Here is a 22,886-nt window from a genome sequence, read left to right on the forward strand (position 1 = left end):
CCACTAGTGTTTTCTACTATTATAACAACCTTGACTTGCATAAAGAAGGAAACAGATTGAGTGAAATAGCTTGCATTACTCAATTTTCAAGGTGTGGTATCCAAAGCATAAGCAACAAGTACAGAGAAACGTCATCTGTAATTGACAAACCCAGGACTGGAAGACCCAAAAAGCTGCCTAACAGGGATGAGCAACACTTGAAGATAATATCTTTAAGGAATAGAAATATGACAAGAGTTGAATTGACAACAGAACTGGCAGAAGGCACAGGTGTCGTTGTCTATCAAATCAACAGTACAAAGGTCACTCTTGAAATCAGGACTTAAAGGATGTGTTGCAGTAAGAATACCTCTGTTAAGAAAGGGGAACGAGACTAAAAGGCTAAAATATGCACAAGAACACAGAAATTGGACTATGGAACAATGGTTAAAGGTGCTTTGGACTGTTGATGGATGGACAATGACACCTGTGCCTTCTGCCAGTTCTGTTGTCAATTCAACGTCTGTCTTCTTTCTATTCCTTAAGGATATTATCTTTTGCTCATCCTTGTTAGACGGGTTTTTTGGGTCTTCCACGTATGCAGAGCTGTGGTTTATGGAGTTTTATCTTTCTAAAAAAAAACTGTACCATGTGTTGGAGTAGAAACTTGTAAATAATTGCATATTACAGGATACAGTAAGTCCTGCTGCTACACATTCAGAACTATTTAATAACCAGGTATCGTTGTTTATAATTATTATCAACATGAGTGTTATACTTATTCGTGGTTCACGTAAACATTGAAAATCATTTAGTAATGCTAAATGTTTAAATAATATAGGCACCTTTCAAAGATGAAGTGTATGTTTCTTATCCTGCGTACTTTGCATAGTATAATATTTCTAAAGTCTGTTACGTGCATTGTGTTTTTTCATGTTGCAAGAACAAATTTATCAACCGCAAATTGTTGCGGTGGGTGCATGGACGGAGTGTTTCGAGAAAACCCGGCTGAAATGTTCTTAAACTGTCAACAGCAGAAGGGACGAGCATAACTTGCAGTTACAGGAATTTATTGACTTTTTGGCGGGGGGACTTCTGGCTTAGGAGGGTGAATATACCACGAAAAAAAAAAAAAGATCACACAATGCCTTTACTGTACAACAATAGTCGAGGCGTTTCTGTTTCAGGGGACGTTATTTAGGCTAACACAGGAAGTAAACGTGGACTGTTTACTAGTGGAGAGGAGATGCTATGCACCTTCAGTGGTTTGTACAAATAATTATTCTGAAAAGTTCGTTTTTGGATTAAGGAAGGTACCAATGGCATGTCGCCCTTAAAGCAACAGTACACCGTCCTCAGGTTTGTGATTTGTATACACCTGTGTTCAGACATCAATCTTGTTTTAGCGACTACGGCTAGAGTACAGAACTTAAAGTTCACGGATATTATTTTTTTGTTTCTATTATTCAGGTGACTGACCGCTCACAGATGAATCTTTTACTTTTTGGACGCTGGGTTTTCTGTTATTTCTCTATTAGTTTGACGGATGTGGAGTGGAAAATACCTGAGGAACCCGCTCACCCAGTCCCTGTTGATTAAAATGGTCTGCGAATCAGGAACACAGCAAGAAGCCCATGAGGTATGAAACTCATTGTTGTGTGCATGTGGATTCCTACAGTGAAAAGCGTGAGAACAGAGACTTATTATTAAACAATAATAGTGGTGTCTGTTGTTGCCAATTTGCTGACTTAATAATGTGTAAAATACATGTTTTCTTTCTTTATTTTCTGGTCAAACACAATTACTAGCTATCATCTTTACTCGGGCACATTTAGAGAATATACGTTTTTTGGACAGTGATGCGGCGAATTAGGTAAGTTCCAGGTGATCCATTTCCATGGTTTATAGTTTATCAAACCAAACAGCAGCCTCTCTAAACACTGTAAATCGAAGCAAACACTGCCATTATTTAAGAGGGGGTAAATGATTCAGTTATAGCATGAGTATAACAGTAATTGCTTTATTTCAGACAGGAGTACTATAGTTTATCCCTACATCCATTTCTCAAACACTGAAGACTCTACTATAGATTGAATAGGTATTTGTAGCAATGAAGCCTAAAAGTAAAGCTGTGTCACATATAAATCCTGTTAATCCTTGTCAAGACCCACCCACTGAAAATTCTACACACTGTAACATCTTTATTGTTTGTTTTGGTTTTATACCTGAAGATAAATGCCCAAGCACTGATTCACGAACATGCACAGATCTGTGCAGGTTTGCAGAAACATGCACAGATATAAGCACACTTGCTGTCTTGCATCCATGCAAAGACCCTGATACGCATACATCACTGGGCCTGATTCCCAGAGAGATGCTACACAGTGACGCTTATAGATTCTAGCGGCAAAGTAACATAATACCGATTCAACTCAGTATGTGTTGTGTGTTCTTTTCTTCCCACAGTGGTATGGGTGTCGCACAGAGATCCTGGGTGAGTCTGTACGGCCGGCCTTCATCCAGAGTTACTTAGACACGGAGACACAGGCCTTCCTGAACAGAAGCGCAGAGAAGTCCGGCTGCCTTGTCACTCAGCTCTATCACTCTTTTGTTTCAACCCTCTTCAGCCCCTTTATGTCCAGAACCTCAATAAATGGGTAATTGAATTCAATTAGATTGGCTTTGCTTCAGTAATGTTTTTACCTTCAGCAGTCCAGTGGCTTAAAAATAAATCCTAGTTAAATATCAATGGTCTGAACACACAAAAACTGATTGACAGCCCATAACCCACAGTCGCATCATCAAAGCTCGAAGCAGGAATACAGTATCCATTCTTGTTCCCCTGACCAAAAAGTAATTTGGCAAGTTTTAAAACCTTCAATTTAGAGGGAAAAAAAGCTGTGTCCAAGTTACTTTGAGTACTAGGTTCAGCTTTAATGATGTAACAGAAAAAACTTCAAACAAGTAGAGTAAGGCTGTGTTATTTGCTATTCCTGTTTATCATATTTGATTAGCTTCTTTGTGTTAAAATTCTCTGTACCGCTGTTGTTAAAGCAATCCTAATGTAGTTTGTGTTTCTTGTGCTTTGTGGGAGCAGGTACCTGGGAAGAGGTTCTATGTTTGTGTTCTCCCCAGAGCAGTTCCGCCAGCTGATGAATATCTCCCAAGACTGGAAGAGTAAGCGGCTGCTGGACCTGGGAGCCGGAGATGGGGAGGTTACCAAGGTCATGAGCCCACACTTTGAAGAGATCTACACCACTGAGGTGTCAGCCACCATGAAATGGCAGCTTGAAAAGAAACAGTACAGGTAAGAATCCTGAAGGGTGGTGCTGTTTTCATTTGATAAAGTAGAGAAGAAAGTCGGAGACTAACCTTGTCATCTTAGAGTTGTATAATGATGCACTTATTTGCAGTCATGCATTTTCACTAATATTGTTTGGAAACAGTGTCTCCCACCCCCAGCCCTTGATTTTGTCCTGATCTCCTCTTCCCTCACCCTCCTCTGGTTCCAGGCTGCTTGGTATAGATGAGTGGCAGGACACAGGCTTTCAGTACGATGTGATCAGCTGTCTCAACCTGCTGGACCGCTGCGATCAGCCAGTGAAACTGCTGAAAGACATCCGCAGATCCCTGGAGCCCTCCAAAGGCAGGCTGGTCCTGGCTGCAGTGCTGCCCTTCCACCCCTACGTGGAAATCGGTATGTGGAAAAGATTTGCAGCACCCTGACTGAAGGCATAGTAATAAACAGTACACATACACTCCCATATTTGCATTGAACTTCACACACTTATACAGCCTTGTTCTCTGGGATGACTTTCTTGGTTCAATATTGGAGCTGGTGAACAAGAAGTATTGCCTTGTTAATACTAGAACCGCCGCGGTTATACTCCTACCTAGACCCTCAATATTAAAATGAAAGGCAAAGTATTGTATACAACTCAAAAGTTTTATTCCAGCACATCATATCAAACATCTGCACAGCCGAAAAACACTGTATTTAAATGAACAATTAAACATAAAAGGGTTTATTTTCTAACTTGCCACATGTAAAGCACTACTTCAAAAAATGGAAAACTATAATAAAATAAACATTTCAAAATAAACTAGTGAGTAAATAGGTATATATACATACAAAACTGTAAAAACGAAAACATTTTTTTATAGAGTAACATAAAAAAAAAAGAAAATACCTCAATTCCCATTATATAACGTGAATGCGCTTTCAGGGAAGCAGACTTCAAAGTAGCACCTAAGTAGCACAATCCACACAGATGTAACGCTTCTCAGTTTTTCCTGTGCATTTACCACATACTGCTCTTTCACATTGGGCACAGATAGCAGAAGTTTTATTTTCATTGCATTTAGCTACCTGGCACTGTTTTCTCTTGCGTGTGTCACTGGGTGCAGCACTGAATCCAGGTTGAGCTGCATTTGCCTGCTGCTTTGCAGTTTTCTGATCGAAATGTTTCTGTCGAAGCGCTGTGGCTAGCTTCAAGATGAAATCTCTCCTACTGATATTTTCCCTGGTGCATTTCTTGTACAAAATGAAGGAACTGATGGCTGCCAGGTCCAGTACATTGTAAAATACAGCAACTGGCTACCGGCGAGAACCGACTTTCACTCCGTAGAAATCCAGTGTCTCCGTTTCACACTTTTCTCACTTTCACTGGTGGAACTGCCTGTTTCACAAATCCAGGATTCGTCACTGTCATGATCACTCACATTCCCTGCATCAGAATCATTTTTGGACAAAGCAGTAAGCATATCAATCGCTTCTTGAGTGGTCATGCGTCTTCGTTGAGCCATTTTGAGTTTCAGTTTAGTCTCTGTCAGTGTACCTGTAACAGTAAAATAGTAATACTGTACAACAGCAGACTATATATATCACGTGTAAGCTCAGTGGGGGTAGAGATAAAAACAGGCTTGTACAGTATATATAAAAAATAGAATATTGTAGGTTATATTCAAAATAAAAACATGTATTGTAAAAGGCAGTCAAAATGACTGCTTTGGTGGTTCTAGGTGGGCGGGATTATAACTTCCTTATTTTCGCGATCCTGCCTTTAAAACGCCGTCAGGGTATTTCATACATGTATTTAGGAAAAGTCACAAATGGACAACCACATAACTTTCAGACATGCAGAGTAATTTCAATTTGAAAACCTCAAACTGTCAAAATGACTGCCGTGGTGGTTCTAGTGTTAATACAGCCTTATTTAGGATTATACGGTATCATCAGAAGCAACAATGATATTGACAGAACATAAAATGTTTTCTAACTATAAATTTGATGATGTTGCATAAAACTGCGAGTATTTGAGCTTCCCTTTGCTCTGTTGTTCTATTTAACCACAAACTGTCTTCCTGCAGCACACCCATTGTGTTTTTTACTGAAAGAGTGTCAGTTTCACAATGGTCAAGCAAAACAGTATTAAAGGCTTTTTAACATATATAGTAAAAAATAAAGTCTTCCCCGCCCTGTCTTTATACAGCTAGACTGGGGGTGACAATTTGAACAACTCTTTTTCTTAATATTTTCTCATAGACTTAAGCATATCTCACGTCTGGGGAAAAATCTTTCAAAATGGTAGGAAAGTAATGTTGTGAAATTTATTGGGCGCATAACATGTTTTGCAATGCATGTCCAACACATTATAAATGTTGGTAACAGTGTTAGGTATGTGTGGGGACCCATAAAAACTGGGTTCCTCTTTTTCACACTTTTCCAAGTCACACACTGAATAGCAAACTCTTCAAAACCAGGAGGGAGAGCTATGATTGTTCAGTAACGGCCTGTGGGAATGGACGTTTTGGCTGGGTTCCAAAGATTAAAAAAACCACCTACTAAGATGAAGTCCTCGTCAGATTTTTTTTTTTTTTTTCAGGCTCAATTTCAGATTCAAGCTCCCACTGCTTTTTTTTTTTTGTTTGTTTAATGATCTTTGCTATAAGAATCAAAACACTTTTCCCAGCAGTGGTTATTGTCTCATTCTACTACTGGAAGCAGCTGTGATACGCCTCACAGTTTTGCAATGGCTTCCGCAAACTGATTTCTCACAAGTTTTGATAAATAGTGGGGTCATCTGGTGCAGAAGCGGTGGAGATTTCCTCCGCCTGAAACAAAACAAACAAACATGATTTAGATTTCTAGATTAAACTGCTGGTGATGTGGTAGTAGAATCGAAATAAACACAGATCTAAAATTGAGTGCTTTTATTCTAACCAAATTCTTGAAAGAACGGAATATCAGACTGTATTTCATTTCATGAGGCTGCCAAGCTGACAAGCTTTTCAAACACTTACAGCTTTTCTGTTCTTTCTGGGGTTCCTCCGATTGTAGAGCTCCTGTGCAACAGCTCGGAAGTTGGCTCTCCTTGTAGAATTTTTATTCTGTTGAAAATAAATATTTTATTTTAGGTTTCTACAAGGGCAACGCTGTCTAGATCCACTGTATCCTTACTCAGAACATCAGATGTTCAGCAGCAAAGCAAACATCTTTTTCTTTGACTCTTCTCCTGAAGCAGATAAACACGTAAAGCACAACAAACAAAAAAATGTCAAATGTGTCATCAAAAAAATAATTGCTACTACCTGCTTCTCAAATGTGTGTTTTTTTTATTGCTAAGATACTGCAGTTTTTTGTCTACTTACCTCCCTGGAAGGCCTCTCTCTACCTCTTCTGCATGTTATTTTACTCATCCATGTTATCGGCTGTAAATAGAAGATAGAAGGGACTTATACAAGAAGAACTGTTGACTTTTCGTCAACATTATTTCCTGTACTTGTGTGAGCCCACTATAAGCAAATCTTAATATCTGTTGACATAAAGTATTCTTGCTGTCGGACACAGATACTTAATGTTACTAGGGAAACAATGTGATTGTAGCTATTAGAAGTTATTGACTCATTAACTGTGGTCGAGTCTGATTGACCTGTAATGAGGATGTAAAGAAAACCCCAAATGGAATGCTCGGATTGTCTGAGGTTAGTGAAAACTCTGGACACTACAGATTGTAAGGATGGTCAAATTAGCACACACCTGAGATTGGAAAGTTTAGCTCACCTTATAAAGAACAAGCAGGACTACAATACAGACACTGTACAGGAACAGAAGGACTGTCAGGATAATCATTAGCAGTTTTTTGAATGGCATCACCATCACCGCTGACAATATTAAAACAAAAGAGAAGGGGATTAATATATATAAAAAGGAAACATCTAACCAGATCCAGTACTTTTTGACTACAAACACTTCTACAGCAAGACTGTTAAGAGCAGCAAAATAGCTTCCAGCAAATGCCACATAACTTTATATGCACATAGCGAGGAATCCTAAGAATATGTGACATTACTCTGCCTCTTAAGTTCTTTCCACAATTAGCAGTAAGATACGAAACAAAGCATCCACTGCTGCAACATTCGATTTGCTGCTGGTGGTTCTGTGTGTTAAGCCAAAGTCCTTTAAAGAAATGAGTTGTGTTAAGAGAGGGGAGGATAGGATCCTATTTAGAGAGTTTTAACTGACCTCTAACAACCAGAATAGTCCCAGTGGATGTGTTTTTCGAGTGGATTGAATCCGACTTGGTGAACGATATCCCACAGAAGTAAATGCCGCTGTCGTTGGGGTGGATGTGGCTGATCCGAAGGGACCTGTTGTTGCCAGATTGTTCCAGTGAATACTTGTTGGAGGAGTGTGTTTGGAGCTTTCTGTGCGAGTGCTGTTGAAAGTGATACCACAGCACTTCAGGAATGGAAGGACATTGTCCGGACGAGGTGAAGTTGCAGTGTATGGTGACCGTCTCGCTTTCTTCACTCACTTCTATGAAGTTCGGCTGAGACACAGCCACAGCGCATTCTTCCGCAGCACATCCTGCTGAAGAAAAAGTCATGATGGAACTCTTTCAAGTATAGACTTTTCTGTTTTCACAAATTAGTTTTAAATGGTCTTGAAGTATATTATATGGTTTTAGTGCATTCTGGCAAGAGAGGCGAGTACCATGATCAATAATTTCTGCACCCAGAACAGTTTCATTTATTATGATTTAGTATAATTGGTGTATGAGGGAGTAGTTGCATGGTTACATAAGTTCAATTAATTTGTAATAGCGACTGTATCTTAGGAGTTGGGAGAAACTGTGAGCTTACAAATGATGGTAGTTAAGGAAGTTAAAAATAAAAAGGGGAACAGTTTAGTAGAAGAAAAAAAAATCAAACAATGATTAAGTTAGTGAGGCAATGTTCTCTATTTGTTTGAGGCCCCAGTTAGTATTTCTGGTTATCTCATGAGTAGGCTATATGGTGATTAATTCCATATGACTTGATTTGGCACAACCTTTAGTTTGAGTATTCTGAATATGGAGCATGCCTTATTTCCTCTGGTTAGTTTGCTTTCTTAGATTTGTAACTAATTCATAGTTCAAATAACACATTGTTGTTAATAATGTATAACATAGCTCTGTGACATAAACAGGGCTTTGAAATAGTTGCAAATGTTAGACAAGGAGGCCAGGTGGTTTTGTAATCTCTGAGAATCAAGAAAGGAGGCAGTTCCCAACAATGGCTTGTGTACAGGTACTTTCTGCTTGGAAAGATAGCATGTCAGAAAAAAAAAAACCATCTGAATGTAGATGGCTCAAAATTAAATGTATATTAATATTTTAGGAAACTCCTTTTTAGAAGCATCAAACCCTTGTTAGATAAAACCAAAACTCAGAAAATTCCAAATCTTAAAAGCTAGGGTGGGTTGTAAGTATTTAATTTCAACCTCCACTGCTGCCATTAAAAGTCAACCCAGTTCAGTTGAAAAACAGAAACCAAATAAACTTCCCCTACCGCATACATCCACCAGTCTTGAAACCTAAGAATTGAGAGAGACCTTACCTTGTATTTGGAGGAATGCAAAGATAAACGCAAGGTGGAAACAATATGCTTCTGTCATTGTGAGCGGGTCTCTCTTCTGTCTGGTCTACACTGAAAAGAGAAACTGCAACAGAGAAACTCCAACCAGTGGCTACTGGCACATTTCCTGTGCTCTGCAATCTTCTTACATCTTGTGTTGAGCAAGACTGTTCTGTCAGCCATTCCTGTTCAGCAGCACAATCAGTGTTTCACCACTAAGTGTTTCTATACTTTAAAACAAAGACACAAAGTTTGAGATCTCTGTTTTACACAATTCCATAATGAGTTGGAATAAAGTGAAAGAGCAGAAACTATAGAAGTAAAAATGTCATTATAAAGAATGGGTGGTTGGGGATAGGGCGGTCTGATGAATTCTGTATACTAACAAAAAGAGAAGTACAGTTAAAAGGAAGCGACTGACACTAAATTCCGCTTTGCATCACGAGCTTCTTTAAGGTGACTTCTCCTGCTGCATTGTTTTGCTTATTTCTTTTAAGTCTGGTTAGTAGCTGGTCAAGTTTAGCTTCATGCAAGCATTTAGACTTTCTTCTGTTAATCTTGAGCGCACATTGTTTTTGATGTGATTCAAGTGGGTGAATGGCTGTTCACACATACAGGTGGAGCCAGACATCATTAAGAGAGCCAAACTGGCATTCTGCATTGTGCCATGTGGAAGTGGAGGGTATTTCCAAGTTTGCAGAATGAGGTTATCTTCGCTTTCCAATTTCTTCAAATTAGTCCATTTGTGCAGTTCTGCTAGTTCTGCGCGTTGCCGAGCAAGGCTTTCCAGATTTGAATTGTGTGAAACATTTCAACCCAAATGTCTGACTCCTTGAAGTCGTAACTTCCAACTCCAAATCTGCGATTGAGATACCTGGACTCACCGTCAAGTCCAGTGTTTTCACGCAAATTTCATGTGGACGAATCGTAAACTTGTCGAGTGCTGTGTCTGCGAAAGTCCACAGAACGAGGCTTGAACGACATTAGCAGATCAGATGTAAACGCCACAGGCTGCTGCAGAACTAGATTGTTGCTAGGATCCTCTACCATGCATGAATCTCGAAATATTCGTAACATCGCAAAGCGAGTCAGTCCGCCAGTCTCTATCTCTGATGAACAGGTTCAATGTGGATTCAAATGCAAAAACTGCCTGCTGTAGAGACAGGGTGTGTTTCCCTGCCCTTGAAGTTCAACATTAAGTTGATTGAAATGACCTGTAATTTCCAGAAGATAATAAAAGCTTCCTGTTGCGTAATACAGTGAAAGCTTAAAAAGGGACGTTTCTGTTGCTCTGACAAAGGTGCAACGAATCCCCTGTGTTTCCCCATCATGCTAGGTGCACCATCAGTACTGAAACAAGCGTCCCTAACTGGATCTGCCTTTCATCTAATAAAATCCAGCACAGTTTGAAGTAAGTCTTCGCCTCTTGTTTGATTTTTTCACTGGCAGAATTTCAAGCATTTCTTCTTGTACTAATTGCCAAATATCGCCTGAGAATACATAGTTGTGCAACATCAGAGACATCCGTTGACTCATCCAAAGCAAATTAAAAATATGTAGCAGAACTTCTGTTTTCTATTTGCTGCTTGTCAACCTGATCTGCCATTTAAACAGCTCGATGGTGAACTGTTTTTGCAGATCAAGGCATGTCTTGTATTTGCTGCCTTTGTTGTCTTTGTTGGGGAATTCTTCAAATAGCTCTTTGGCGATATTAAGCGTACAGCTCTTCACATATTCGCCATCAGTGAAACGGTTGCCTTTGCGAACGATCTCTAAAGAGCCTGCACATCTTGCTGAATTCAAACTTCTACCTTTATTCGATCATGCCAGTAGTTTATTTTGCCCCGCTTTCATTTTTCTTTGCAGCTCCTCACAGGCCTTTTTCCGCGCCTCACCTCCTGGGTATTTCACTGCAAATGCAGCATGTTTTGTCATGAAATGTCATTGTAAATTCGATTACTTTTTTTTGTTTGAAGCCTGTCATTCACTGCATATGAAACAAAGTAGATATCCTGAGTTCCCCACAAAGGCATACATATGAGTCCATTCTGGCAGAAAAGAAAGGTATTCCTCATCTGATTATTTCTTTTTGCCATTTTTGGCTTTAAACTAACTTCGAGACTGAAACAACGCAGTCAAAGCGGAGTTGAAGATTGTGACTCGTGTGCATATTGCTTGTTGACAGATCTCTCGACCAATCAAAACACTATGAAACAGACTCCAGGAAACAAGCACCAATAAGAGTAGTGGGTAGGTGGATATAAAAATAAATAAATACATAAGTAAAGCGAGATGTTATGTCCCGAGTTGGTCATTTGTAGATGTGCGATGACACTAATAGTAAGTTTAATTGCTTTTTTTGTTTGTTTTGTTTTGTGTGTGTATTTGTGAATGATTTGGAGACTCGAGAGCTGTATTTGGTTACTTGAAGAGCCAGGTGTGGCTCGTGAGTCACAGGTTGCCGACCCCTGTTCTAGAGTCTAATTTACTGTTTAGCAATTCATATAATGAAACCCGGTCAGTCATCCACAGAGTAGTCGGTGCCTTTTAAACACATGTATCCGTGCATGTATGTTCTGTCCTCCAGGTGGGAAGTGGGAGCAGCCCTCGGAATTCCTGGTGGTTCAGGGGAAGACATGGGAGGAGCAGGTGACCAGCATGGCCAATGGCGTGTTTAAGGAGGCGGGATTTGCCGTGGAGGCCTTCACCAGATTGCCGTACCTGTGTGAGGGGGACATGTACAGTGATTACTACCACCTGGACGACGCTGTCTTTGTGCTGCGGCCCGAGGAGTAAAACCGAACCCTTCTTTTAATTCCAGCCCACCAGGCCTCCGAAAGACAGCACAAGTATACCTAGAGATTCTGTCTAAAGCTTTAGAGTGACTCGATTGATCCTCCTGCTTCAGTTACAGATTGGAGTTTATTCACAGTGACCCCCTACTTAAATGTCTATCAATCTGCCCTTTTCCTTCCAAGCAAAGTTAATGTGTTTGGTTTTCCTACCCTTTGTCCATGGTGGGTCATAGTTTAAAACTTAATAAGGCAATACACGATAAACATCTTCATGTTAAGTCCTACTTGCAGTAGTCAGACAAGCAACTTCTACCTCCTATGACCATTTTTAAAGTGTGCCATTGCTAGAAAGGGAGGTGGCAAGCCAAAGAAAGGTTTACCGGTAGTTTTGACTCAAGTTTAAGAAACCTTTTCCCCACTTCTCATTGACGGTCTGATTTGTGGTACCTTACAATACTGTAAAAAAAGAGCTAATGGTAACAGTCAGTCCAGAGAGTCTTGTTGAAGTCCTGTGCTCCTTTTTTTAAATGTATTTTGGAATTGAATGTAATGCTTGGGATAGGTGCTGAATAGATGACACTAAATTTGCATGTGATGCTTGCAGACATTAAACTAAACAAATTGCTCCTCTTTTGCATTAAGGTAAGTTTCAGTGGAGTACAATATAGAGTGTAATTTGTGGAGATTAAAAAAATATATATATATCAGTGTGTTTGCAAAATCTATATGTATTATTTATGTTACTGTGACGTTCCAACACTAAGAAACCTCCAGAAATAATACAATCATCGTACTTTAAAATATAGAATGTATTAAACTTTAAACTTAAGTTTAGATAATCAAGGTAAAATTGGGTATTTTTTTTGAATACATATAAATCATTAAATTGTACTTGACACCTGTATTATATTTAACCATGATTTAAAATAAACAAGAACGTGAATGTTAGTACAGTGATAACCACTTACTGTAATCAAATGTAATTCTCATTTCTGTTGAACCGATACAATTAAAGTAATCGCTTTATTTGATTAAATCCATGTGTACAATCAGTCTTCCATTATGAGGGTTTCACTGTAATAGGGATTTGTATTGTCGTTTTACTCTGTGCCAGCCGCGTATTGTACAGTATGTTACTACTGGACCTGGTGCTACCCAGATATATATTGCATTATTATTTGCAGAAGTTTAAGCTCAATTTTTATGTATTTTAATCTTTTAAACTTTCTGGATCTACAATGAGTGTCAATAAATGTTTTCTGATCATGCGTACCCTGTCTTATCTCCTGAACATAAATAATGAATAATTGATATAAAGTTGATTTTTTTTTTAGATTTTTCTGAAGCTATTAGTTGGCAGGAAGCAGTTAACCACAGCTGCTAAAACTCATTTCAGATGCAATTCATGCTGGTGAACTCTGTGTTTAATGCAAGGGTACTTTAATCCTCACTCTGGTTAACATTGCTGCTGGTGGAAGCAATTTACTTGATTTACAACAGTGCTTAATTGCCAACTCTGTGGTATTAACCTGAAGACTGCAGTGTTTTTGTAAAGGACACGGCTCCAGTGTGCACTACTGTTTTCTGCAATGAGGTCATGCATTTGCTACTTGTTCTTTAGGCTGCATGCCTTCGACTTGAACTTCATGTGAATAAAGGCTTATCTACGATATTTGTGCTATTTTCAGAATGTATTCCCTTGTTTTACCGCTAGAGGGGGTATTGTTTAATCTGTTACAAAACTGAATGATGCTCTGTAACTCCGTTCTGGAATTTCAGGAAATGCTAACCCACTAGTTTAAAGTCTCAGAAGAGTTTTGTTTTAAAGCGCAGGCTGGTTTACAATTGGGTTATAATTACAAGTCATGTTAAGGTCCCCAGAGCAGCTCGGAATTCAATATGCCTTTCCGGGACACTAATGCCAGTACCATAATAAACAGCACAAGTTAGATCAATCGGTACAATATCACCGCAATTGACGCATAATATGAATTGGTTGGCCATCCTATAGCAGTAATATGATTAATATTTTCTGTTAGGTGAATAGAGGATTTCTAAAGAGAATTTAAACTTTTAACAGCGCCCCCTCCGTTCGGGTGTCCCGGATTTGTATACCTCAGGTGGCGACCCTACTTTCAAAATGTGTTACTAAGGTGGTCATAACTTGCAGTAACCCACCCGCTTATAATAGCTGCTCATGTTGAATTAGCACAGGAGTTTTGCATTGTACCATTCATATATTATGAATTTGCTCTGCTTTTCCATTTGTTTGTTTGTTTTTTTTAATCGTGTGTTCCTTCTTTCTTCGTTAATCTTGATTTCACTGTCTTTTACCCTTTGCTTGGCCTTTGGTATGCTTCTGTACAACGAGACGCGAGACCCCACAGCACGTTCCCAGCAGGGAAATGTCCGTCACTGCCGCCAGCTTTGAAGATGCTGACACACACACACAATACATATGGATATTAATTACGGCAGCGGTGTTTAAAATCTCAGTCGTCTGATACCTTCGCTGCCCGCGTTTCTCTTGGTGCATTTGTCTCTTCACCTGTTAATTACGTCAATGACTCCATTCGAGCTAGAATATAAATTTTCTTGTTTTGCGGGTAAGGGTGGTACGCTACAAATTCTGTTAAAAAAGGAAACAAGCAAAGGAACGCCAGACAAATATAATCAGATTAGAAGCAAAGGAACGCCAGACAAATATAATCGGATTAGAAGCTTTGCATTTAATATGTACAGACAGTGCTATGTATATTTTTATTTTACTGTGTAGTTGTAGTTTGTAAATTACACCACCCGTTACCATTGGGCACAGTGGTTTGCAGAAGTTTGCAGAACTCAGACTCCAACTCGTAGTATCAAAAAAAGTAAGTGTAACGCATTTCTATATTTGTATATTAAGCATTGATAATATGTCTGATATATCAATTAACAGCTGTGTTATGTAGTTTACATTTTTCGATGTGTAGCGACTACTGGCTAATTGTTTTGTATTGCAGATTTCAGAAATAATGTCGGAAGGGCGCCTGTGCAACTTCACTGATGAAGAAAGCAGGGTTTTAATATCTAGCTGGAGCGAAGACAGGACCCCACGAGCACTAGAATGGGCAGCGGAAAAATCTGCCACAACAGCAGGGCGTCAGCTTTTCTTCTTTTTCTTCTTTCACTCTCATAGTACACATACTCAGAGTCTGCTCGTGTGAGAAGTACCCCCCGCTTTTTTAAGCAAGTGTAAGCGCACCGTTCCGGTGTTATGATGAATCGTGTACCCTCTTGATATCTTGCATCCCCGAGCAATCGCCAACATGTTGCGCTTGCGCAGACCTCTCTAGATTGATTTGGAGAATGCGCATAATTCTTTAATAGAAGTCTGCGTGTGTGGCCGTGAACGCGCATTTTCTCAGTCTGATCCGACAGAAACCATTCTATGCTAGTACTATAGTCGTGATCATGTTCCCATAGATTGCCTTGGTGAGATCAGTTATTAGTGTCCACGATTTAAGAATGAGCTGCTAGCAAATTGCTAAATAGAAGTGAATATGTTATATTATTTAACACAACTTTGCTCAACTGTGCAGCTGTGGCCTGTTATGTAACCTCTGTGGATAAGTTCGCTTCGTGTTTCAGGATACATATCCTGTACAGTATTTAGCTGACAAAGAATCTGGATGAACTCTCAGCCGCTTCCAACACAGAAATTAATCGACTAGGCACACAGGGAGAGTCGGCGCTCAGTTTAGCGTCACTAGATTTAAAGAGGAAAAAAAACACCCGTACTAAAAGCGTACTCATATAAATATATATTTTAATCATATATGACTATGAAAAGTAAATCTCTTTTTTAGTATTACTGCATATTCTACTGTTGGTACAAACATATGTATTCCATACAACAACATACAGTACAATTTTCATTGTAAATCATAGTAATGGAATTAGAAAGGATTGCTGGTAGCAGGTCTCCCTTAAGGGGCGCGGCTCAGGTTTCGGTTTGAGATTTGCTGTCTCCACCGCTTTCCCAGCCTGCTTTGTGAGTTCATGTTTTTTGGCCACGTCCCCAGGCCACGTCGCTGCTTCTCGCCATTTTACTCGGATCGCTAAAGAAGAGGTGGAAGATAGCGGGCCAGATAGTCCTCGCTGCATAAAGAAAAAGAGGGAGTCTCCACAATCCCGTCTGAAGGCGCTGACCGATTAGCAACGCGTTCAAAAATAACAAAAAAAACATGAACATCTTCAGGCTCACCGGCGATCTTTCCCATCTAGCAGCCATCATCATACTGCTGCTCAAAATATGGAAGACCAGGTCTTGTGCCGGTATGTGCGAATGGTTTCTGTACTTGTATAATAATATACATTTCCTACATTTTGTATATGGCAGACAAACTTAAGTTTCAGTAAATTATTTATAAAATTCGCGTTGCGCTTAAATGTGATTGTCTTTGATAGCCGGTGTATATTTGTTTTAGATTCTACAGCCCCGAGTCGGTCCCGAAGTTCAAAGGTAGCAATGTAATAAATCGCGTTGCTTAGTGGGAGTAGGATTTTTACAAATTAAATAAATGCTCTCCAAGGTTGTTGTACTGTTTAAAAAGTTATATTAAAAAATACATATTGATTAGACTTTCGTTAAAGCAAAATAGTCGGCAGTAACAAATAATTTGTGGTGACGTGTATGCTTTGTTGTCGTTTGCTATGTAAATAAGCCCTATGATGCAAAATATATGTACATGTTTTGTTATAATTGAAATGAGGTTATATTAATAAACTGGTATACGTGCCCCTCAATTAATAACGTTCTTTTGTTTTGAAAAGGATACGGAACTTGTCAAGCCTCAATAGGATGGTGTATAAGCTTGGTTTGTTGCTCAATGAATGAAAAACCCTTAGCGATGTGTTCTTTCCCAATGTGGTTATGAATGCTGGATTTAAACTTTAAGCATTGCTACTTGAGCAAAAAAACATCTATAAAATACAAAGTCGCTAAAGAAATTATATTGTTACCTCTAAATATTACTGAAGCTGCTGTAGTTAACGTAAAACTAAGGTGGCAGCTGCAGTGTGAACACTTGTTACTGGCGCATCTCATGGAAGACGAAGGCAGGTTAAACTTTATCTAAAATTAATAAAAGTTAATTTAACGCTGCAAGAAAGATGAAAGCGAAGAAGGTTTTTCAGGAAAGGAGTGGTGCTCTTATGACGTGGCAGCGCTGCATAGTGCTGGTTTAGATAAGGGAGGATTTTTCAAAAGATCATAAATACTGTACATTCAACACTTGATAATGAAACGAGTCATGATTCGAAACAACTGATCGATATCAATTTCTGAATTAGCCAGGTGCCATATTTCTATGTTTTATTAGAACGTTGTTGATTCCTGCATTATTTACTTCTTACCAAAGTAGTGAATATGTTGTGTTTTATGCACTGTACTGCTGGAGCCACTTGTGCATGGAAGTCCTATGACATTCAAGCACTGGGATCATCTAGGATGGCTTGACTGTGAATTTCATAACATCAAGTTTGAAGAGATGGTATTCTATATTTGCGTGTATTTTGCTGCTTTCACAATTTGCATCTGTTCATCCAGGTGTTTTGTTTGTGTTTATTGCAGGGCAGTCAGGCTGGGTGAGTTGGCGTGCCTGTATCTCTGCTGCTCATAGTGCACATCACTGTGATAGGGCTTAATACCTGTGTGAGCAGAAGGTTCATAGTATATGTGGAGCTGCTAGTGACTCGCTAAAGCCACATGCCAGAGCATGTGTTTGTGTAGAACCATGCACACAAACACATTGTGCACCAGACTGTGAGCAGGACTAAGTTTCTCCCTCTGTGGATCAGTAAAGTAGTATTAAACACAATATGTCCCCAGTAAAGACATTTTCATTCAGATTAGATGCACCGCACTGTACAATTCAAATCCAATGCAGCTCACGGAAACCATTCAAAATGCATGTCAATGGAGCAGATAGTCATGCAGCTCAACCTGCGTTGAAAATGTCTTCATTCCACGGCACGGCATATTAGCCACACGGTCGCTTTGGTTTTTAGCGAATGTTTGCTGTAAATGTTGTGGATTTCCTAACCTTTTTGTTTTAAGGTGTATGTGTTTGTATAACGTGGTGGAAGCTGAATACAACAGTCTTTGCATACAGTGAAAGTAGTTCTTACCATTCGTATGCCAGTCATTCCTGTGTGCTTTCAAGTGTCAAGCAAGTCCACTTCTTGTTATATCTTCAAACAATATTCGAGTGCGTGACTATACAGTGATTTGTGTGTCTTTTGCAGACTGTGGGTGTATTGTTATATTCTCTGATTAATGGATCAGGTAGCCACAATAGTATGAAAGTAATCCCAACAGCTCTGTTTAAGAGAAACGAATGGAAAGATGGTTATGGAAATCTATAAAGAGTTGCATTACGGCCTACAGGTACATTTACTCCTATAACAGGACTCCCTTTGCTTTGGTAAGGTCATTTGTGGTGTCAAGTTTTACTTGGCCATCTGGCAGAGACATTTTAATCTCCAGGTCATATGCCACGTAGAAACTGTTGCTTTTGAAGAAGCAATCTGTTTGTCATTTAAGTTATTTTATTAGAATATATGCTATAGGAGTCAAGTATGAAACTATCTAAATGAACATGGCAGATATAAAATGGAAGACGTTTGGATTATTCCTGTAACTAATGAAAGTAGCAAGTGTCTTCGAAAAAAAAATAGCCGAGGATTTTCTCTCTCCATCCCCAAGGCTAATAGAATGAACAATTCCAATACTGTATTTGATTGAATTCTGTGCTAACATGGCTTGTAAAACTGCTCACTTGTATGTTTGAATAGCAAAATAACTGGAATGTATTGGAAGATATATACAAATGTTTTGTTTCTAAATCTATAGCATGTAGACCAGTTCCGAATGTCTGTGGGTTAATTAAAGGTCTTTGGATATGGGTTGGATGATTGGGGAACATAATTACTAGTCACAATGTGCTTATTTTTTGCTTTGAAGTTAATAGTTCTCTTGCAGTTGCTTGTGGTTTGTTGCAATCAGGAGGGTAGTAACATTGCGTATCTTCTCTCGTAGGTATCTCTGGGAAAAGCCAGATTCTTTTTGCATTGGTCTTCACCACCCGTTACTTGGATCTGCTCACCTCTTATATCTCTCTCTATAACACCTTCATGAAGGTAAGTGAATGTGGTCATGTTGAATTTTATTTTCAGCAATGAGAAACACATACCGTGCCTTCTGACACCAGTGCAGCTGGATTTCTCCAGTTGAAGGTCAATAGAAAACTACTGATTGCACTGGACTTTAAAGAGAGTAGCGGGGTTCCGAAAAATGCAGTGTTCCACGTCCCCACGTGTTACTACAACTGTTTAAATAACGTACCTGTTTTTATTTTCATTGTTCACATCCTGACAACTTTTTACACCTAACTTTAAGTCTGTTCCAAAGCTCTTTTCAAAATGTCTGCTCCAGTGCACTGATAGTGTAAGGATTATTGCCCACATTGTCACACAGGTAGCAATAACTTTCTACTTAAGAAACAACAAATAATTGATCTCCTTATTCAGTCCAAGAAAAAAGCAACAGAATAAAGTGTCATCACTCTACAAAGCATCCTGCTTCTGATGCTCCCATCTCTTTATACAAAATAGGCCAGTATGCAGTAAGGAACAGTTTGGGGTAGGAGACTGGAGGTAGATTGCAGAAGAAACCGGTCGTTTCTGATGGAATTCTATGACTTGAACGTTTCCGAACACTTTCTTCCCATTTCAACCAGGTTGTCTACATCGGCTGTGCGTATGCCACTGTGTACTTGATCTACATGAAATTCAAGGCGACCTACGATGGCAACCACGACACGTTCCGGGCGGAGTTCTTGGTGGTGCCCGTGGGTGGGCTGTCCTTCCTCGTCAACCATGACTTCACCCCTCTTGAGGTGAGTCTGCAAACCACAAGAACATCCATTTTCAACCATGCCCACATCCACATCGAATTATATTTTTCAGAGCTTTGCAACTTAAATTGGGTAAATCACTCGGGATAAGGTTTTGGAACGGTCTTGGCAACAAAACTGACTTCAATCACTACCTCAGAAAATGCAGTATTGTATGTCAGTATTTCAAGTTGCAGTGAACAGTGAAAAGATTGATCTTTGGGGTTTAAAAGGCATGAGCTACTTAATGGGGTCTAGGAAAATGTATTTAACAGAAGTGTTTCTACTTGGAGATTGAAATCTTACGACACACCACAGCGCTTGTTCTGTGTTCATGACTGCACTGCAGTTTCTGTTGGTTATTATTTACGTGTCCTATGATATGGCATTGTGTGGTCCGGGTAGTAACTGTAGCCACTGTTTTCAGATCCTGTGGACCTTCTCCATCTACCTGGAGTCTGTGGCGATCCTTCCACAGCTCTTCATGATCAGCAAGACCGGTGAGGCGGAGACCATCACCACTCACTACCTGTTCTTCTTGGGGCTGTACCGGGCACTGTACCTCATCAACTGGATCTGGCGTTTCTACTTTGAGGGCTTCTTCGACCTGATCGCCATCGTGGCCGGCGTGGTGCAGACCATCCTCTACTGTGACTTCTTCTACTTGTATGTCACAAAAGGTGAGAGCGCTTTTCACTGGCAGTTACTCTACTTGTCTCAAAGCTGATGTAAGATTTTACTCCCAGCTGAAGTTTATACATATTCAGCATATGAAAAAGCAGTGCTCAGTAGCTTGCGTGTATGAATCTAGAATAACGTTCTGAATCTGCGATGTGGAAGCTCACTTTAGTCTAAAGCTTGGCAAACATTGACAGCTTGTGTTGTGGAATACCCAGTCACTGATTACGTTCTTCTGGGTTGTGAAACGTTTGAAGACCTTTAGTATGTAATCCAAAGTCCTCTTGCAATCCGGTCCTCTCTATACAGCACAGCTGATTACCTGATTTAGAGCTGATCTGTGCATTTTAAATCATTGGAAAACAGATGTTGTTGGTGGCCCAGTTTGTTTATGGTCCTTGCAGGCAGCTGATGGTAACAGATATCCTCTCTAAGCTCTGGGATATAAAACTGAAATTACTGGGGTAGATAAAGTAAGTAATAGGACTCAACAAGGTGGGCGGTATTCGGCAATACTGGACCGCCCAATGGTATATTGAGGCCCGACGCCACATGCTGATGGCCTTATAGCCCCTGGAAGGTCCGGTATTTCCAAATACCTCACACCCTGGAGGGTCTTATTGTGTTTACAAAATGGGCAACTATTGGGAATTAAAAAAAAAAAAAAAAATAGATTTGTGTTTTAAATTGGGTGGCTCAAGGATATCTGCCAGAAAGTTAATGTACCCCCCCCCCCCCCCCTGCCAAAGGTACTAGCCAATGAGATGCCAGGAAATAAAAAGCCCATTTTGTAACTGGAAATACCTACAGAGCTGTTTGTGTGTGTGTGTAACTCTGTTTTATTCTTTTATTCCACAGTACTGAAAGGAAAGAAGCTCAGCCTTCCTGCTTAAGTGCCAAAATTAAAACAACAACCCAGCAGCATCTGCCCTTGGAGTCACTGGGGCAGAAGAGATCTTTGCCACAAGTTAGCGTAAGATGCTTGAGACAGAGAGGGCGACAGGGAAACACTACTGTTTTTGTATCATTTTACACCAACAACTCCGGAACAAAACAGAGGGGCCCCTCCACCGCCTTCGGATTTCTGTTTTATGCATCTTGCCTTACCTTTTTTTTATTACTCTGTATAAAAAATAACAATTTTCTACATATGAAGATTGACAGTAAGAAAAAAAAAAAAAAGTTAAGTGGTGATATTCTTAACAAACAAAATAAAAATAAAAAAAACACTTTTTTCTAAGAGTCTGTTTGCAGTCAGAATAAAAAGTGAAAACTATTTGCTGATCTTTTAAAAAGGATAGTTTTGGGCATCTAACTGGCCTGATTTGCCAGAAAACCAGCTGATCAGTGTCATTTAATTTTTTTTTTCCCTGTTTCCATTCATTTTCCCATTGTATTTATTTGGATAAGCCAGCTGCTTTGTACAAAGCCAGTAAAAACTCTCAGCGTCCTGCCTGTTCTCTTCTCTGCTTCTATTTCAATCTCCCTTTTTCTGAGCGGTTACCTCTATCCCTGGGTTACACTCAAAGGTGCCCTGGCCTCTACACTGATGTGACAGGCTTGCTCCTTGGCAGGTGATTGAGGGAGTGCATAGCCTTGTTTTGTGTAATGCCCAGAGACCTTTCTTTACAGAAACACAGCTTTTGATAAACTGCCCTGCTACAATGAAATGCATTTGCGGTAAATTGCTTTTCTTCATGTAACCCTACAGTAAACTTGTGTTTACTTTCTAATTTATCTATCCAATTTCTGGCACTCCAGTTTAGGGATGTATAAATATATTTTCCAACACTAGGGTCTCCATTTCAATTATTTCCATACCCTCTATTTTTTTAGAGTAGAAAAGCTGTTACTGGAGACACTGCAGTGAAGTATGGATTTAGGGTAATGGGTGAAACATGAAACCGTGTTACTATGAAATACAGATCCTTTGCTGGAATTAGTAAATTTGTTTAAGGTAAATTAAAAACATACCCATAGGCCTACATATGTTTCTTTTTTCTTTTTTTTTTGTATAGGGGAGTATTGAAGTTTTTGTTTTAGTACTTTTTTTTTTTTTTTTTTAATGGCTTTGGCTATTCTGTTACTGATCCAAATCATTCCTCTAGGTGTGTGTTTTTTTTTTTTTTTTTTTTTTTTAACTCAGCTGTTGCATGATGTTATCCTGTGATATCACCCCAAATTAAAAATGTATGGGAAAACTCTAGTCCTTTTTGTCTTCTGTTTTTACCATCCAACGCAATATAACTACAACACAAATAATATACGATAACAGAAGTAATTTCAAAAACTGAGCACCGTCCGTCCCTCCCCCCTCCAGCTCGTGTTATTCAGAAGCAAACCTTTAATTTCTTCGTTCTCCATCTCGACAGCAAAGCGTTGTACAGCGTAAGCTGTGTTGAAAGAGATGTCTCGAAACCCTTCTGCTGTTTGGGATTTTTTTGTTAAATGCCCATACGACCAACAAAAAAGTTTAATGCAAACGACCTGTATCATGGAGATCTAACCAATCTCCGGGGTCACTTGACAAGCATAAGTTCATATTAGTATTTATATTTTTAGTTATTATTTATTTCTTAGCAGACGCCCTTATCCAGGA

The 22,886-nt window shown here is 39.4% G+C and overlaps 3 protein-coding genes across 7 annotated transcripts; 2 read left to right on the plus strand and 1 right to left on the minus strand.

The window, feature by feature from the left end:
• The first annotated feature begins 246 nt into the window (after positions 1–246).
• Positions 247–12,940, plus strand: LOC117431830 (protein-L-histidine N-pros-methyltransferase-like). Of its 4 annotated transcripts, none has more exons than XM_034053144.3 (6): positions 247–717; positions 1,450–1,618; positions 2,446–2,636; positions 3,077–3,286; positions 3,492–3,676; positions 11,465–12,940. In XM_034053144.3, the coding sequence occupies exons 2-6, from the start codon at positions 1,526–1,528 to the stop codon at positions 11,671–11,673; spliced, it is 888 nt and encodes a 295-aa protein (XP_033909035.1). In that variant the 5' UTR covers positions 247–717; positions 1,450–1,525; the 3' UTR covers positions 11,674–12,940. The 4 variants fall into 4 exon arrangements, with proteins under 4 accessions (XP_033909035.1, XP_033909037.1, XP_058851881.1 ...); XM_034053146.3 differs by having other exon boundaries at positions 247–675; XM_058995898.1 differs by lacking the exon at positions 247–717 and adding an exon at positions 767–1,338 and having other exon boundaries at positions 1,518–1,618.
• On the minus strand, positions 3,907–9,205 carry LOC117431831 (immunoglobulin superfamily member 6-like). 2 transcript variants are annotated; one of them, XM_034053148.3, is made up of 6 exons: positions 8,860–9,205; positions 7,505–7,849; positions 7,043–7,143; positions 6,631–6,690; positions 6,283–6,369; positions 3,907–6,093 (listed from the first exon to the last, which is right to left on the minus strand). In XM_034053148.3, exons 1-6 carry the CDS (start codon positions 8,915–8,917, stop codon positions 6,034–6,036), a joined length of 711 nt encoding a protein of 236 aa, XP_033909039.3. In that variant the 5' UTR covers positions 8,918–9,205; the 3' UTR covers positions 3,907–6,033. The 2 variants fall into 2 exon arrangements, with proteins under 2 accessions (XP_033909039.3, XP_033909038.3); XM_034053147.3 differs by having other exon boundaries at positions 7,505–7,852.
• A 2,712-nt stretch (positions 12,941–15,652) lies between the features above and the next one.
• LOC117431218 (ER lumen protein-retaining receptor 2-like) lies at positions 15,653–22,493 on the plus strand. The gene is made up of 5 exons (XM_034051953.3): positions 15,653–15,989; positions 18,754–18,854; positions 19,454–19,612; positions 20,037–20,289; positions 21,146–22,493. The coding sequence occupies exons 1-5, from the start codon at positions 15,899–15,901 to the stop codon at positions 21,178–21,180; spliced, it is 639 nt and encodes a 212-aa protein (XP_033907844.1). The 5' UTR covers positions 15,653–15,898; the 3' UTR covers positions 21,181–22,493.
• The last annotated feature ends 393 nt before the right edge of the window (positions 22,494–22,886 follow it).

The sequence above is a fragment of the Acipenser ruthenus genome, chromosome 22 (assembly GCF_902713425.1).
Source record: "Acipenser ruthenus chromosome 22, fAciRut3.2 maternal haplotype, whole genome shotgun sequence".
Taxonomy (NCBI): domain Eukaryota; kingdom Metazoa; phylum Chordata; class Actinopteri; order Acipenseriformes; family Acipenseridae; genus Acipenser; species Acipenser ruthenus.

Excerpts from the sequence above, each read along its gene's own strand:
- LOC117431830 (XM_034053144.3), top strand. The coding sequence starts at position 1,526 with ATGTGGAGTGGAAAATACCTGAGGAACCCGCTCACCCAGTCCCTGTTG. Across the intron at positions 2,637-3,076 it reads TCCAGAACCTCAATAAATGG|GTACCTGGGAAGAGGTTCTA; the intron begins GTAATTGAATTC and ends TTGTGGGAGCAG. Across the intron at positions 3,287-3,491 it reads CTTGAAAAGAAACAGTACAG|GCTGCTTGGTATAGATGAGT; the intron begins GTAAGAATCCTG and ends CTCTGGTTCCAG.
- LOC117431831 (XM_034053147.3), bottom strand. The coding sequence starts at position 8,917 with ATGACAGAAGCATATTGTTTCCACCTTGCGTTTATCTTTGCATTCCTC. Across the intron at positions 7,853-8,859 it reads TGCATTCCTCCAAATACAAG|CAGGATGTGCTGCGGAAGAA; the intron begins GTAAGGTCTCTC and ends CTTTTTCTTCAG. Across the intron at positions 6,370-6,630 it reads GAGAGAGGCCTTCCAGGGAG|AATAAAAATTCTACAAGGAG; the intron begins GTAAGTAGACAA and ends TATTTTCAACAG.
- LOC117431218 (XM_034051953.3), top strand. The coding sequence starts at position 15,899 with ATGAACATCTTCAGGCTCACCGGCGATCTTTCCCATCTAGCAGCCATC. Across the intron at positions 18,855-19,453 it reads TCTATAACACCTTCATGAAG|GTTGTCTACATCGGCTGTGC; the intron begins GTAAGTGAATGT and ends CATTTCAACCAG. Across the intron at positions 20,290-21,145 it reads CTACTTGTATGTCACAAAAG|TACTGAAAGGAAAGAAGCTC; the intron begins GTGAGAGCGCTT and ends TTTATTCCACAG.